This window comes from Pseudorca crassidens, chromosome 5 (assembly GCF_039906515.1).
Source record: "Pseudorca crassidens isolate mPseCra1 chromosome 5, mPseCra1.hap1, whole genome shotgun sequence".
Lineage (NCBI taxonomy): Eukaryota > Metazoa > Chordata > Mammalia > Artiodactyla > Delphinidae > Pseudorca > Pseudorca crassidens.
The window spans coordinates 95,071,721-95,089,872 of record NC_090300.1 but is presented as its reverse complement, the minus strand read 5'-3'; the positions used below and the strand labels follow the sequence as shown (position 1 = coordinate 95,089,872).

The window sequence follows — 18,152 nt, the reverse complement described above, 5'->3', positions numbered from 1 at the left end:
ATAGACTACATTATAGTGTAAACATAACTTATATGCTCTGGAAAACCAAAAACTTTGTGAGACTAGCTTTATTGCAATATTCACTTTTGATTGTGGTGGTCTGGAACCGGACCCGCCGTATCTCCAAGGTTTGCCTGTATTGAGCAACGCAGCCATCAGGGAGTGACACCCTACACCCCCCCACACACACACTCAAAATAGCAGCCTAAGCTTGTCTCTACTGACACCCAGTGAAATGTAAGCATAGAAGTCTTATTAGGAAATAACCCCATAATAGTGAAGGAAATGGAAATGAGTGTTTCCAATGAATATGAGATTTTAGCAAACAGAAGCTGAAAAACAAATGAAGCTTTTTAATCAAGAAAATATGGTATAAGCTTAAAATATGCTAACCAGGGGGCTATGGAGAGCCAGTCCATTCTACAGTGTCTAGCAGCTTAAGTGAACACTTTTCCTTTTTACTTTAAAAGAACAAGAAAGAAAAAATAGAAGAAATAAAAGTAATAATGTTCACATCAAACTCTGGGAAGAGCTAAAGAGAAGGCAGTTAGTTACATTGAGTTAAGCCTTTATGATTCATATCGGTGAGTTACTATCTGAAGATGAAAATGTAATAAATAAAGTATAAGTATTTGATCTAGAATTTCTAGAAGTAATCTTCAGGACTGAAAATTTCTATAGTGTTATATTTTTAACTTATTTTAATAAAAATGTAAAGCTAAATTAAATTTAAAAAATAAAGGCAGGGAGTGATACATTTCAGAAATGGAAGGGGAGATTATTCAACACATAATAATATAGAACAGCTTGGAATAATATTGGAAAGGTTGACATTTCAGTATTGGACCTAAGTGAGCACCAGAAAGTCATCTGGCTAGAACAGAAAAGATGGTTTAGGAAATAAAAGAAAATAAGAAAAGTTAGGCAGAGTAATCTTGGCTGATGAAAAGGTGTGATGGTATCAATATCTATTTAGTTGAATGAATGAACTGAAGGCAAACTTTCAGGTGTTCGGGAAGTAATATTAGACCTGGGTCTGTGATTTCAGAATGCCTAGTTCTTTTGTTGGAATGAAGAGATACGACAGTAGAGTTACGATCAAGCCACGTTTTTCTTTGCCTTCCATCCTGTAAAATGGAACTATTAATACCCACTTGTTTTTCTTTTTCTGACTTACTTCACTCTGTATAACAGACTCTAGGTCCATCCCACCTCACTACAAACAACTCAATTTCGTTTCTTTTTATATACACTATCAGATGTAAAACCGATAGCTAGTGGGAAGCAGCCACATAGCACAGGGAGCATAGCACAGGGAGATCAGCTTGGTGCTTTGTGACCACCTAGAGGGGTGGGATAGGGAGAGTGGGAGGGAGGGAGATGCAAGAGGGAGGAGATATGGGAACATATGTATATGTATAACTGATTCACTTTGTTATAAAGCAGAAACTAACACACCATTGTAAAGCAATTATACTCCAATAAAGATGTTAAAAAATAATAATAATACCCACTTGCTTTTAACTCCCAAGACATCTATGAAGATTAATTAAATAAAACCTGTAAGGCATTTTCACCTCTCCTGAAAAGCATTCTTGTAGGTACCTAGTATTATTACCATAATTTATTCTTGGTATTTCATACTTAACTTGAAAGCTTATATTATGTCAGGCTATTACTCCTACAGGCTATGGTATGTTTTACTAGCAGCGTATTCACATTGAGCAAATAATCTGTTCAAGATTGTGTAGCTATGAAGTGACAGAATTAGGATTTGAACCCAGGGGGACTAGCTTCAGTCTTCATATAGCCTACAGGGACCTTTGTGATTCGGTCCCCACCCACCTGACCTCAACTCGGGCCACTTATACAGTGGTGTCTGCACCCTTACGCAGCCATTTCATGAGTGCTTTCTGGGGACCAAGTACTGTACTAAGCACTTACACTGATTATCTCATTTCATCCTTCCATGAGCCTTAAGAGGTTGATTTATTATTCAACATTTCGTAAATGAGGAAACTAGGCTAGAGAGGTTAAATAGCCTGTCTAAGGTCATAGAGCAAGAAAGTCATTATACTAGGATTTAAACCTGTATATTTTCCATTAAGCAATGAGGTGGGTGAAATCTAAGATAGAGAAAAGGTGATAATACCAATACTTGTTAATGAATATGTCTATATTTAAAACACTGTGAGTTTTAAATTTAAAACAAATACAGATTTTTGATAAAATTGAAAGTTTTCCCCTTTCTTATAATATCTGATATCAGTGAAGTGGGGAAAATTATTTTACTGCCTGTTGGTACATTTGAGCTAGTTTGACATGTGCCTCTCTTAGGCTACTATATTTGACTACTCCAGGATGCCTAAATCCACTGAATTCCAACCCTACCCCCAACTCTTGCCCCCTTCTCACTGAAGCTGTTAATTTCCCTTCTCACAGTTTTATAGCTTTTAAACATATTTTGTGAGGAAATACTATACTTAAATTTTACATTAAATAGGCTCTTTGAGCTTTCTCAACTCCGGGTAGAAACCTCTCCTTTTCATGTCACTCCTCACTGCCCACTTTGGCTGGAACTGCCCATCCAGCCCAGCCTCTTCCATCTCTCTGCAGTGGGGCTCAAAGCCCGGAGAATCAAGTCCTTCTACCCAACCAGATTGACAAGCATCTGTCCTCGTTGAGTTCCTAGGCTGCATTGCTCAAGACAGTGGTGAACTCACATGAGCTCTTCCGTCTCCCAGAGGTGGTGGGAAGGGGTAGTGGGGAAGGTGGGCAACAAGTGAGCGGGAAGAGAAAGAGGAGAATAGAGAACAAGAAGGTAAACGAGAAGGGTGGTACTGTTGCTGCTACGTTGTCGTTGAGAGCACGTTTGTATACACGACTGCATTCTGTTCTCACAGTGTCCTGTGAAGACGTCAGTAGCGTTGTTACCTGTTTCATCAAATGAGGAAACTGAGGCAGGAAGATGCTATGGTTTGTCTCAACTACTATAGCAGTTTGTAGAGGTGACCTGGAGTCTGTCCTGGACTTCCATCCTAGTGCTCTGCCACACGGCTTAGAATGATAGGAAACTTGACTCTGGTAGCCCTGGCGCCTTGAGAAAAACCAGGGACTTATCCTTCCTCTCGGCCAAATGACTTGACTTACATTCTGATTCTGAGGCGCTCACAACTCTATGCGGTGCTGTTGGGTTGCGCTCCTCAGGGTGGCCCCGCTGTCTCTCAACTGCAGCCCAGTCCTAGTGTCCGCCAGTCAGGTGCGCTGCTTTAGTCCTCAGGTGCTCCTTTACATCATTTAGGTTTAATTAAGAGTGGCTTCATTTTAGTCCTTAAGTAGGTTTTGAAGGACTAACTTGTATGTAATATACTTACGTTGAATTCACCTGTGTTTAAAAGCTCAAGTCCATTTCAGAGCTTCATTTAACATCTCATATTAAATGCAAATTAAGTGATCACTCAGGTCCTCCGTTATAGAAGGATACCTGGCAAAAGCTGCCAATCGTAGGAAAGCCTGGGCCAGGCTGAATGAGGGTGAGAATCAGATCACTGGGCCTTGGAGTCACACGGGATCTTTGTCCTTGAACTCTGAAATGGAATCCTGTACCCCCAACCCTTCTCCTCCAGAAGAAGACAACCCCGCCTTCCACCACTGCCTAAACAGTCTTCCTTCTCTCGTATTCACTCTTTCGGTGAAAGGGTTTAACTTACCTTAGGAACACTGGCACTGACTGACCCCTCTCCCTCCGCCCTGACACCTTTCCAGGCAATTACTGAGCCCTGGCAAATGCCATCTCTGATTTAATTGGGGCCCTGCATCTCAGCTGGTTTATTTCCTTAACCTTCTATTTGGTCTCTTGCCTCCAGTCACTCCCCAGCCAAGGTCATCCTGCACTCCACTGACAGAATTATTTAACTACACATCTCTCATCATGCCGCTCCTCTGACTGAAAACCTTGGCTGACTCCCCATTGCCTCCAGCCTAATTTTCAGACTTCTTAACCTAGCATTCAGTTCCCTCTCAGTCTGATTCATCTCCCACTGCACTCCCGGGCATCTCAGGCTTCAGTCACACAGGGCAAGTCACTGCTTCTCACACACACAGGGCACTTCCTCCATGCTTTTCCTCCTGCTGTGACCACATCATTTCCACAATTCTGGTGTTCCTTCTAGGGAGATCTCAGATGCTACTTACCTTACTTCTTCCATCTCTCTCCAGAAAGAATGAAGGCTGCTTCTCTGTCCTCCCACAGACCTTGTAATATTCCACCAAGAGGCACGTCCGTTCTTAATGTGTAGCTGTCTCCTGCATTGAAATGCAGGCAACTTAACGGCCAGACACATCCCCTTAGTCTCATTTTATTCCCCAGCATATAATGCACACAAGTGGGATGTAAGCTTCTTGAAAGGGAACAGCAGTCTTTGTGGCTGGTATGTAATGGGTGTTTATTGAATGTTTGTTGAAGGAGTGAGTAATCAGTAAATGTTTAAATTAGCAAGAGCAGGGATGTGGAGTTCAGATACAACCAGTGTACTTCATCCCTTTTGTTGACTATGTGTCCATCACGATCCAGCTCTGTGTCTGTGGTCTTGTGCCTTGTGAAGTAGGAATGGGCTCTTAATAAAACCTAGCTTTCCAAACAGTGCATCTGAGTGGCTTGATCTTGTTTTATATCAAGGGGCTGGATCATGTTTCTATGGCTCTCATTATCATGATGTGCATTTTGCCTGTGGGGAAAAAGTATTACCTCGTCATAATTCTTAATTATACTAATCATTCCCCTTCCTTGGTTATTGAGAATTATAGCTAATTTAAAGGGAAGATTGGATTTAAGGGAAGTTGAAAACGTACGTTGTTAACAAAACTGCTTTTAAAATCCCTTTAGCAGTTTTCTTTATTGGGCATGTAGCAACACCTAGTGGCTTTATGGATTATTTCAGAGACTATTTCTAAAAAGAGCTTCTTGGGTTTTTTCCTCCCTTTATTGAATCTCTACTTATTTGGTATTTTTTCTTTCCTCTTAATTGATGAACAGATATCTTCGATCTCTATATTTTGTTATGTTTAGAAAGTAAGCTGGCTTTAGCTGAAGAATGGTTGTTGAAGAATGATGTTTCTCCGTAAAAAGCATACCCCATCTAATAAGTAATTTATGATACTGTAAATACAAACAGCAAGGTGATATTGCAAGGTGACAAGGTCTAGGATCCTCTAATAACATTAAACAGGAGTCTTTTGTGGGAAATAACCTCTTCCTTCCATGTGGATGTAATGCCAGATTTCTTTGCCAAACATTTACATGTATGCACAAATATATACACTTGCACTGGATGCCTCATTTATCAAACACTCAAGAATGAATTCTACCTCAGTACATTTTCCATGTCATTCAACCATTTTTACATTTTGAGATTTTAGTTGGAAATATGTCTAGCATGTATCACATGCATTTCTGCCTTTTAATAAGTGATATATTTTATAATTATTCTTATCTTGACAACTTAGAATCACAGTTAGAAATATTAAATATTACATTTAGGAAAAATTTTAGGACTACTTGCTCTATTTTATTATTTTTTTTAATTTATTTTTTGTGATAATCCACTTTACTAAATAACCGAGATTTTTTAAAATTTTAATACAATTTTGGAAGGTTACTTTCCATTTACAGTTTTTACAAAATATTGGCTATATTCCCCATGTTGTACAGTACATCCTTAAGCCTATCTTACACCCAATATTTTGGTTATTTGTTTCTTGTGTTTTTTTTTTTTGCGGTACGCGGACCTCGCACGGTTGTGGCCTCTCCCATTGCGGAGCACAGGCTCCGGACGCGCAGGCTCAGCGGCCATGGCTCACGGGCCCAGCCGCTCCGCGGCATGTGGGATCTTCCCAGACCGGGGCACGAACCCGTGTCCCCTGCATCGGCAGGCAGACTCTCAACCACTGCGCCACCAGGGAAGCCCTGGTTATTTGTTTTAAATAGACTACAATGCTTTATAGAACATTTGTGTTGTAAATCAACTATGCTTCAATAAAATTTTTTTTTTAAATCATGCCTACAGTCTTTTCGCTCTGTGTCTTCTTGCTGGTGGCATTGTTTCTTTTTCAATGCTCTTCCTTTTTTTTTTAATTTATTTATTTTATTTATTTTTGGCTGCGTTGGGTCTTTGTTGCTGCACGCGGGCTTTCTCTAGTGGTGGTCATCGGGGGCTACTCTTCGTTGTGGTGTGCGGACTTTTCACTGCGGTGTCTTCTCTTGTTGCAGTCGCAGAGGATGGGCTCTAGGCGCGCGGGCTTCAGTAGTTGTGGCACGTGGGCTCATGGGCCTAGTTGCTCTGTGGCATGTGGGGTCCTCCCAGACCAGAGCTCGAACCCGCATCCCCTGCAGTGGCAGGTGGATTCCCAACCACTGCGCCACCAGGGAAGCCCCTCTTCCTTTTTCTTATCCCCACTCTTGGCCCCTTCTGATTTGCTGCTTCTGTTCATTATGTGGCCTAGAAAGTCAGGTAACCACACAGCTTAGTAGTAAGCCAACTCTTCTGGCTCCTAATTTTGTGCTGTTTCCATTATACTACACTGAAAATAAAGGCTAAACCCACAGTGCTTTAAAGTAAGAGTAACTAGATTTTAAAAGGAGACATTGTCCACTACAGTAAAATGCATAGCCTCAGTGACTATAATTGCTGTTTTAACCACTGGACAGCCTTTGTTGTGTGATTCCTGGCCAGGTCATTGAGATTCCTCATATTCATAAACACAGAGAATCAAGTCAGTCAACCAGTATTCATCGTGCATCTATTGTGCATCAGGTGCGTGGGGAGCACAAACACGCACGCATAGACTTCTCTGATTGCATAGTACAATTGACATAACGTGTAGGATTATAGATGTCTTGATAAGTACTTACATTTGAATTCTCCATACAAATAGAAAGTTTTATTTAAGACCGTCCATCATAATGATTGCAGAGGCTCTCATTTAACTTTAAACCTTTATGACTAGATGCATAGTCATGGCCATATTATCTATAATGGCACCTAAAAGAAAGTTGACTTTTCTTCTTACAGTTAATATGAACTCTAATTGAGCCATAGGTTAACTAATCTCATAAATGATAACTCTCATGCATCTGCATCATGGGATTAGAAATAAAAATATGTGTTATATATTATATAGGCTTTATATAGGGTAGTTACCCTATATGATAATATACTTAATTCTAAATATCTCCATAGCTTTCTGTCATGTGTACAACCTACATTATTAAAGTTTTATAGAGTCACTTTATAATTTTTATTTAGTCCTAGGCTCTATTTTATTTTATTTTAATTTTTGGCCACGCAATTTGTGGGATCTTAGTTCCCCGACCAGGGATTGAACCTGGGCCATGGCAGTGAAAGCACCAAATCCTTAACCATTGGACTGCCAGGGAATTCCCTAGGCTCAATTTTAAGCAAAATTTTGATTATTTACCAAGATATATAGGGGTTAAGCACACAAGATTTCTTTATAAACCAGGACAGTATTGATTTTTTTTCATTGTTTAGAAATTATAAAGATACAGTTCATTCAAGTATTCCTTCCAATGAAGGAATTTTTGGTGGCTAGTAATTTCAGGATTTGCTGGCCTTTTTTAGTACATTTTGTGTCTCCTAGGTTTCAAAGTTTTAGAAAGCAAATAAAAACTTCTGGACTTTTTGGCACACTAGTTTTCAAATAGTCGAGTTACAGGGAGGGAATCAAGCTTTGGCAGCCAAACCACAGGTGGCAAATTAACTAAAGCTTCTGCACCTTTTCTGTGGAGCTTATCACTGGAAGAAGTTGGCCATTACCCTTTCAAATCCAAAGGTGACCATTAAAATTTTAAATGCTTATTCCTGCCCAGTGGCCTATGACGTTGTTAGAGAAACACATCTTCCATGTCTACTGAAGAAGTTCAGTGAGAAACTCTAGTTTTAGGAACATAACCTGGGTGACTGCCAGCTTTTTCCATAGATTCAACCATCTAATTTAATCACATGCAGCTATTAAAATTACATAGGAAAAGGTTTAATAACAGGAAAATCAATGTATTGTTAAAAACGAACATTTTGTAACTGTAATACATCGTCCCATTTCTGTTGAAAACATTATCTATACACACAACTGGAAGAATATGCATGGAATATTACCAGTGCATATCTTTGGGAGATGATTCTTCTGTGTTTTTTTTTTTTTTCAGATTTTCAATAGTGATCTTGGATTATTTTGTTGTCAGAAACATGTTATTAAAAAGTATTTTTAACTTTTATTTTTCCTCTAAAGTGAAAGATAACTTGTTCCCTGAGACTCTCTAACCTTGTCATTCAGGAAAGGAGAGAGAGGGGACACACTGTTTTGGTGTTTAGAAGACATGTTGTCAATTTTGATTTAGCTAATTCAACAAATACTTGAGTATCTACATTGTGCCCAGGTAATGTTGAGGATTCTGCATTATACAAAATCCCTGGGAGAAGATGCACCATAAACAGATATTTATGCTTGTGGTGGTCAGTGCTAAGTGCTATAATAATAAAGAATAAGGGGATTATTGAATGTTGAGGAGTAGAGACGTCATTTACCTGTCTGGTCCTACGTTCCTTTATCTGTAAAAAGGGTTAGATCAGAGGGATGCTGAAATCCTTCCTCTCTAACATTCTATGACTCCTGTGACTTTTGAATTATAGGCTACCACCTAAGTTATTATTTCACCCAAATGCAGAAATGGGTCAATTTTTAACATTGAGATAAAGAGGAATTATGTATCCTGAGAATAGTACTTGATAAACAGCAAGAATTTTTAAAAAAATTAGTGGTGTTTCTGTAACTGTTGTTAATAATGAAAATCACAGGTAAAGATGGTAGAGCGTTAAATGTTTACCCAGTGTCGTAAATAATATACAAGAATATATTATAAAGGAAATTTCTCTTAGGAAAATAGTACTAACTTTTCTAAGATTGGGGCTTGTATATAAATACATGAAAGCCCTGGAAAACAAAAATTGGACCTTAGTTTTGTTTTCCCAAAAGGTTTATAATCGAAACTCATTTGCGTTTTCATGTGGTCAGGTTATATGAAATAGTGGGGAAACACAGAACATGGAAGAAGTAGATATTCTTTGGATTTGGTTGCAGAAAGCCAAGAGATCAAATAGGCATCATTGTAGACATTTCTCTTTGATTAATAGTAATTTTTCTGAAATGCATTGTCCTGTCTATCTCCTACAATTTATGGCATTATTTAGAAGTTGAATGAACATATAAAACTTGATAAAACCTTGTGTAAGACTTTGCAGAATATAACTACCTTTTTGTCACAGTACTGCCTCAAATTTGGGGAGTCAAAACCATTCCTTCCTCAGATAGGAATGTTTTACGTGACATTTGTCTTCTGTTGTCTTCCAGAAGCTATTCTTATGATGCCTCATACCACCTTTCTTTGTTTCAGATATCCTCTGGCACCTGCAGGCCTGATGTTTCAGAATCCTCTGAATTGCGTCAGAAGTCACCACTATTTCAGTTTGCCGAGGTAATATATTACAATTTATACTTAATGAAATTGTAAAGTGAGCTTAAATTTGGGCTGATGAAAGTAACTTAAAGCAAAGAAGAACCCTGCGTTCTTAGCTCAAGTAATCATAAAACGGAAAATAGTACCAAATTCTGGAACTTTAGAGTCTCTTAATTAAGGAATAAATATGTTTATAGAAGCTTGTTATTAACTCATACTAAATATTATTGCACTGAAACCTCATCACTAATTTTTATTCATGGATAGGGAAGTTAAGAATATAATTGAACTATTTTTAGAACTTAGTCATTTATCAGATATTGATTTGTCAGGTATTAAATCAGAAGACAGAATTGACTCATGGTTATTGGCTGTGCATTCCTTTTTATTTATTTTAAGTAAACTTCTCTTAATTGAAACTTTAGCATGCAGTTGGCAGTTTTCAAAATCTTATGTCTTGTGTCAGACCTGTTTGGCTCAGTATGTCTCTGACATATTCAGAGATGATGTAGAAAAGCACATTATCCTTGACATCAAGTCTAAAGGTTAAGACTGCTTCCCAAAATATCTGCATTTACCCTAGAACTCAATATGGAGCCATCATTGATTACTTTTTTCTAAACTTTAAACCACATGGTCTTCCCTTGATCATTCCAATTGTCTTTCACTAGACCTTCTTTCACACTGTCATCCTTCCTAATGTTTGCCCCTTGTGGTACAGTTTTGTACAAAGGAGAGCATATTTTTAGTTTCAGAATTTTTTCTCCTCTAGTGTCCTTTCCTGGTGGTTCTCAACATTTCATTGGCAGAATTACTTTTCACACTGGCATATTAGGTCATTCCTTTTATGACATTGTTTATTATGTGCCTAAATGTCCTGCTGATATCACCAGAATGTTTTAATATATATTTGCTCACATAATACTCCTTATCTATCACTTTCCTTTCTGCTCTCTGTGAGATGTGCCATGAATTCCAATTGTTTTTTATATTGTTTCCTCAAGAATTTAATGTAATAGCAGATTCAATCTGCACTCCCTTTTAAACAGTAGTTTTAGACATATTAAATAATGTTAGTCTCAACTTTGAAAGCAGAGATACTTAACCAGTGAACCCTGGTGAAAGATGTAGTGAAATCTCTCAAATTTCACATGAAATTTTGGGTGTGTTGACACACGTGCATGTTTTTGGTTACTACAGCAAACCAGATTCCAAAGAGATCCCTGACCCTAACCTAATATTTCTTCAGGAGCTCCCTATTCATGTCAACATCTCCTTTATCCCAATATTAATTTGGAGAAACATCCTTTTGTTTAAAGACTTGTGAAATGCTTTTCAAAAATCTAGATTGTTTATACTACTGGTTCTGTTTTGTTCACTATCTAATTTAATCCTGGAAGAAATATATTGTATGGGCTTCCCTGGTGGTGCAGTGGTTGAGAGTCTGCCTGACGATGCAGGGGACATGGGTTCATGCCCCAGTCCGGGAAGATCCCACATGCTGCGGAGCGGCTGGGCCCGTGAGCCGTGGCCGCTGAGCCTGTGCATCCGGAGCCTGTGCTCCGCAACGGGAGAGGCCACAACAGTGAGAGTCCTGCGTACCGCAAAAAAAAAAAAAAAAAAAAGAAAAGAAATATCTTGTAGGTCAGGCATTTCCCCTTACACAAACTATTTATTTTCTTTAACTTTTATAGAGGGTTTGTAGGAGTGAAAAGTCATGTCGGAAGTAAGACCTACAGTTTATAATTCCCAGGATTTCAGGAACATCCTTGTGGATTCATATCTGCAGTCTGTCACAGCTTGCACATGGAGGTCTTTTGAAATGATAGGTTTCATGGTTTGACCAAGAAGAGTTCTACATCTTTACCCTGAAATATTTTCAAAGTACTTGGTTAGATCTTAGCTATTTACGACAATTTGTATATGTCTAGTTTGTTAAATAGGATCTGGGAGATCTCTTTTCTTTTTACTGATATTTGTTCTAAAAATCCTTATTTGTCTGATGCAAAAGATACGGTGGAATTAAAATTTTCCTAATGCCTTCAGCAGTGAATAGAGTCAATAATTCCATCAGGCTCTCTTCTAATTTTTTCTTATCCCTAAAATTGACTTTGATATTGTATCACCAACTGGCTCCATTGTTTTTCTAAACAACTTAATTTAATTAATATGAAAAAGTGATTGCTGGGATTGAGGAGTCATGATCAAGCTGCATGTATTGCTCAGTAAGTTCCCTTTGATGGAGTCGGTGAGCACAGTTAATTGAAGAAAAAGACTTTTGTGGAACTGGAAATGGGCTGAATTTACAATGCTCAGGCTTTCTGCACTTGTGACTCATTTTCACCCTAGTTTGTAGTTGTATAGAAACTTTGTTCACTTTGAAACCAAAATTAATAACTGACCTTGCTCTCAAAACATCCTAAAAACTATTTCCATGTGGCCCTCAGAGCAGACTTTTAATGAGGCTACCATAATCACCAAATAGAAACAAAAGTTCTCCTAGCTGAAGCAAGGATGGTGTGACAGAATCCTCTATCCACTGTCAGACACCTGAGGGGTGTGTGTGTGTGTGTGTGTGTGTGTGTGTGTGTTGGATGGGAGGATGCATGGTGTTATAAAATAAAGAAATGCTGTTCATATTCAATAAACAATTTATTGAGTTTTGGTGCCATGCCAGGCAGTGTATTCTATGGCTTATTTTCTTCTTACCATAATCCTGTAAAATGGGGATTATCATCATCATCAGTTTACAGTTGGGAAAAATAAATCTCAAGAGAGATTAGCTGAGCTGCCCAAGGTCATGTAGCTAGTGAGTAGCAGAACTAAGATTCAGTCCCAGATACTCTGACCCACATGGTTTGCTTCTCCAACCCTGTTTCACAGCTGTCTCAAAGCAGAGAACAGCTTGAGGGGAGTGCTGTAGGGAGGAGAGAGATTTACTTGCAGCTTTCAACTTTTAATAATATTTTAGAAAATTCACTAAAATAAGGAAATTTATCTCTACAGGTGTCCTCAACTGCTATTTGATACATATCTGACACCCTTTCAAGAGACAAGGCAAATGAGCCAAACTCAGTCTTTTTTGTTCTTTCCACATGTGTTTTTAGAAACATGGCCTTTGTCTTCATTTATCATTGATACTGTTTTTCTAAAAGGGATTGAGGGTGATGACTCATGTCTTAATCTTTATCTGTGTGTACAGTGGAAATATTTGGCAGAATCTATGAGTCTGTTATGGTAAAATGTCCTTGTGCTTTAAAAATTATTTGTTTCCTTTCAGATATCTTCAGGTACCTCCCACCCTGATGTTCCTTCAAAACAATGTCAAGCATCAGCCTTGTTTCAGTTTGCAGAGGTATGGCCTTCTTTTTTGTTGTTGTTGTTGTTTTGCCTTTTTTTTTTGAATTTTTGAATTTTATTTTATTTATTTTTTTATACAGCAGGTTCTTATTAGTCATCAGTTTCTTCCACATCAGTGTATACATGTCAATCCCGATCTCCCAATTCATCACCTCACCACCCACGCCGCCCCGCCGCTTTCCCCCCTTGGTGTCCATACGTTTGTTTTCTACATCTGTGTCTCAATTTCTGCCCCGCAAACTGGTTCATCTGTACCATTTTTCTAGGTTCCACATATATACATTAATATACAATATTTGTTTTTCTCTTTCTGACTTACTTCACTCTGTATGACAGTCTCTAGATCCATCCACGTCTCAACAAATGACCCAATTTCGTTCCTTTTTATGGCTGAGTAATATTCCATTGTATATATGTACCACATCTTCTTTATCCATTCGTCTGTCAGTGGGCATTTAGGTTGCTTCCATGACCTGGCTATTGTAAATAGTGCTGCAATGAACATTGGGGTGCATGTGTCTTTTTGAATTATGGTTTTCTCTGGGTATATGCCCAGTAGTGGGATTGCTGGATCATATGGTAATTCTATTTTTAGTTTTTTAAGGACCCTCCATACTGTTCTCCATAGTGGCTGTATCAATTTACATTCCCACCAACAGTGCAAGAGGGTTCCCTTTTCTCCACACCCTCTCCAGCATATGTTGTTTATAGATTTTCTGATGATGCCCATTCTAACTGGTGTGCGGTGATACTTCATTGTAGTTTTGATTTGCATTTCACTAATAATTAATGATGTTGAGCAGCTTTTCATGTGCTTCTTGGCCATCTGTATGTCTTTGTTGGAGAAATGTCTATTTAGGTCTTCTGCCTATTTTTGGATTGCATTGTTTGTTTTTTTAATATTGAGCTGCATGAGCTGTTTATATATTTTGGAGGTTAATCCTTTGTCCATTGATTCGTTTGCAAATATTTTCTCCCATTCTGAGGGTTGTCTTTTCGTCTTGTTTATAGTTTCCTTTGCTGTGCAAAAGCTTTTCAGTTTCATTAGGTCCCATTTGTTTATTTTTGTTTTTATTTCCATTACTCTAGGAGGTGGGCCAAAAAAGATCTTGCTGTGATTTATGTCAAAGAGTGTTCTTCCTATGTTTTCCTCTAAGAATTTTATAGTGTCCAGTCTTACATTTAGGTCTCTAATCCATTTTGAGTTTATTTTTGTGTATGGTGTTAGGGAGTGTTCTAATTTCATTCTTTTACATGTAGCTGTCCAGTTTTCCCAGCACCACTTATTGAAGAGACTGTCTTTTCTCCATTGTATATCCTTGCCTCCTTTGTCATAGATTAGTTGACCATAGTGCGTGGGTGTATCTCTGGGCTTTCTATCCTGTTCCATTGATCTATATTTCTCTTTTTGTGCCAGTACCATATTGTCTTGATTACTGTAGCTTTGTAGTATAGTCTGAAGTCAGGGAGTCTGATTCCTCCAGCTCCTTTTTTCCCCTCAAGACTGCTTTGGCTATCCGGGGTCTTTTGTGTCTCGATACAAATTTTGAGATTTTTTTGTTCTAGTTCTGTGAAAAATGCCATTGGTAATTTGATAGGGCTTGCATTGAATCTGTAGATGGCTTTGGGTAGTATAGTCATTTTCACAATATTGATTCTTCCAATCCAAGAACATGGTATATCTCTCCATCTGTTTGTGTCATCTTTGATTTTTTTCATCAGTGTCTTATAGTTTCAGTTTGCAGAGGTATGGCCTTCTTTTTATATATATATATATATATATATATATATATATATACATATATATATGCACACACACACACACACACACACACACACACACATTGGGTTCAGAAAACTTACTGAGCTCAGGAAGTATTGGAATGGAATTTTATAACATATAGAGAACTTTAGGCATGCCTCTTGCCATTACTAACATAATACACATGGGAGGCTGCTTATTGCTTTTTGCTGCCTTTTCTCTAATCACAGATCAGCTCCAGAATTTATATCCATTTTACAAGCATTCATTAAAGAGTTCACATAGAATACACACTTTCCAGTAATTCATTTATTTCATTTTGCCTTGTTTTTAGCTTATTTTAAAAGCTTAGGAAAATTGTCAACGTGAAGGCCATAGCATTCCAATTTATTAAATTTTTCCAATAGTGAAATTAGATGCTGTAGTTGATGAATAACTCTCACAGTGAATGCAGGGGTGAATAGGACCTATTAGATCATCAGTGCTTAGCTTTGGGTGTGATGCAGCTTCAGCCAGTATTTTTATTAGTGTTTAACCCTGGGCTTAGGTCAGGTCAGCTCATGCAGGATCTTAGATTTCTTCGGATTGTCAGCCAGAGAGAGAGAGTACACACTAGAGAGTATTTTCTTGGTTGGTATGATGAGAGGCAAATCTGATAATGCTTGATTTTGCCACAGAAGCCCTGGCCTCAACCGTATGCTCATTTCTAATGAGCACTATATGACAAATAATAAAATATATCCCTTTTGTAAAAATAAGATGCCTTCTGCTTTAGGTCTTTCCCCATTTTCCTTTTTATTAATTTCAACCAAAAATGCATATAATAGGGGCTTCCCTGGTGGTGCAGTGGTTGAGAGTCTGCCTGCCGATGCAGGGGACACCGGTTCGTGCCCCGGTCCGGGAAGATCCCACATGCCACGGAGCGGCTAGGCCCGTGAGCCATGGCCGCTGAGCCTGCGCATCCGGAGCCTGTGCTCCACAACGGGAGAGGCCACAACAGTGAGAGGCCCGCGTACCGCAAAAATGCATATAATAAACTAAGCAATTTTTTATAGGGTTGAGAGAAAATGACAAGCAAGACTGTTCTGTTTAATATTGATGTATTGAATCACTTTGATTCATTTGCATAAAGAGTGCTGCATAAATGAAATGTAAAATGATATCCTTTTGGCAAGAGAAAACCCAGCATCTTACTTTGAAAATGAGAAAAAATTACTTTTAGCGCTTACATTAAAAAAAAAAACAAATGCTGCTTCCTCTTTGGACACTTGTGTCAACCACCATGACTTGATCCAACCCTCTGGCCTGTTTATCTCTTAGGCTTCTCTGCCACAGTTTTTGCTTTACTCGTTGAGGGCTATTGTATAAAACTGGTAACAAAAATGTCATATAATGGTATCATTTCACAAAGAACAATTTGCTTGATGAATCTGAATAAATTAAGATTTTATCATAATTTTTCATTATGATAAACAGGCTTTTCTTTTCATTGTGTGGGCAATAGTTTTGTTTAATATTTCCTTGCTTTCCTCTAGTCATTGACATCCTTTTACTTGATACTAATAATTTTTTCAAAGGTAAAAAAGAATTTTGACATGATGACTGTAAATTTATTTTTAATGTTGGTACCTGAGCAGTCCCATCCAACCTTTTAGAAACAGCTCCTTCAAAACAGAAGTTGTTTGCCATATATTCCTTTTGATTAAATTCTACACTCTGTAGCATGAATATCAGAACGTAGTGGCTCGTCTTTGACACATCTGATATTTACATATGCACTATTTACCAAGAGTTTTCAATTTAATTAAAAATGTTTGTATGATATACCTCAGCTGATGCATTTCTAACAGGTATTGCCACTCAGAGTGTGGTTCTTGTTTAAGTGAGATCACCATCAGATTTATTAGGTGCCTCAAAGCCCTGGGCAGCTCTGAGGAACCAGTTTGATAGTGTAACAGCCACTGTCCTGTGATTCTGGAGAGTAAGATCCCATACCTCTCTTAAATTAATTTGTTCTTACTGCTCAGTACACTCACTCCTCCAAAAGAAAGTTTTTTTCTGGGGAAGAACCTCTTCTTACTTAGGATTTGTGCAGGGAGACATTTCCAGATGTTACTCCTCTCCTCAATGGCACTTGTCTTCTGAGGGTTTTTGACTGTGCACTTATAAGATTTGAGGAAGCTTAAAAAAATTAATTTGAAAACTTATTATGAGTTGTTTCTGGCATCATTAACAGAGGAAGACATGCATGATGGAGAAACCAAAATAAAATGTTCTGCCCTAGAATCAAATACAGTTCCCCTTCTCAACTCCATATATTATTTTTCCCAGTTATATTTTGCATAGATTGACAATTAAGAGCCCTTACAATTCCTAAGCAAATTAAATTATTACATACTTAGTTGTTTATTTGTAAATGTTATATGTGATTATACAAGAAAAGTATAGTACATGGTTCTCTAAGGATATTTGTGCTCTCCAGTCACTTTCCTCAGCTGACTCAAGAGAAGTTTCAGTCTCTTTCATGTTATGATCTGACCATATTGTCAGCCCAGTACTGGGCTAGTTTATTCAAAGCTAAACAATAGCTAACTAGATGAACTAATAAAATTATCTACTACAATCTGCTATGAGCATATCTATTGCAGTAGAAATAGAATAGCCTATAATTACTGTGATTGTATCCCTAAAACTCTTATAATTATTTCATAAAACACCCATCACCTTTGAGAAAACACAAAGACTCTTGAAATTCTTGTTCTAATTAGTCTATAGCAGAGATTCTCAAACTTTAAAATACACCAGAGTCACCTCAAAGGCTTCTTCAAACACAGATTGCTGAACCCCACCCCCAAAGTTTCTTATTAAGTCTGCAGTGGGGCCTGAGAATTTGCACTTTCAACAAGTTTCCTATTAGGGAACCGCAATTTGAGATCACTGCTCTGTGGTTTGCAATTTTTACCACAGGTTATTAAATCAGCATTGGTAAGGCACTTTCTGGTATCTCTTGGAACTTACAGGGAAAGGGTTCAGTGAGGAAGGAATGGGCAGATAATAGAAATTTACCCAGTGGACCACTTTATACCCCTCATCCCTTTTCAGAGGGATTCTCAGTCCTATTATGTGCACTTAGAGAAAAGTAGGTGTTTGTATAATTTAGGAAACAATTTACTCTTTAAAAATGTTTAGCTTTGTAATATCACTTTAAGGTCAGGTTTGCAAAATTCTTAGAGACCATTCGCATTAATTTCATTTACAAGTGTTCATAACTCTAGGAAGACATTAGCTATTGGTCATTTATCGTGTAATACAATTATCCTAGAAATGCAGTTTTTAAAAAAACAGTAAGCCCTGGGCATTTCTTTAAGTTGAAAATATTTTTTCTTTTATGTCTTGGGTCTCCGTGTCACAAGCTGAGAAGGATATCTTTCCTTCTTAACCAAATCTGATAGTTTTCAAACCCATTGAAGTAACCTGCATGGAACCATGAAATTGAAT

At 37.9% G+C, this 18,152-nt stretch overlaps 1 protein-coding gene across 26 annotated transcripts in view; it reads left to right on the top strand.

Annotated features, from left to right (window-relative positions):
* Positions 1 to 18,152, top strand: part of BBX (BBX high mobility group box domain containing) — a 279,480-nt gene that overhangs the window by 207,753 nt on the left and 53,575 nt on the right. For all 26 annotated transcript variants that reach the window (XM_067738986.1, XM_067738990.1, XM_067738974.1 and 23 more), the window contains 2 exons: positions 9,470 to 9,550; positions 12,813 to 12,887. In XM_067738986.1, the coding sequence (XP_067595087.1) occupies positions 9,470 to 9,550; positions 12,813 to 12,887 (156 nt within the window). The remainder of the gene's footprint in view (positions 1 to 9,469; positions 9,551 to 12,812; positions 12,888 to 18,152) is intronic.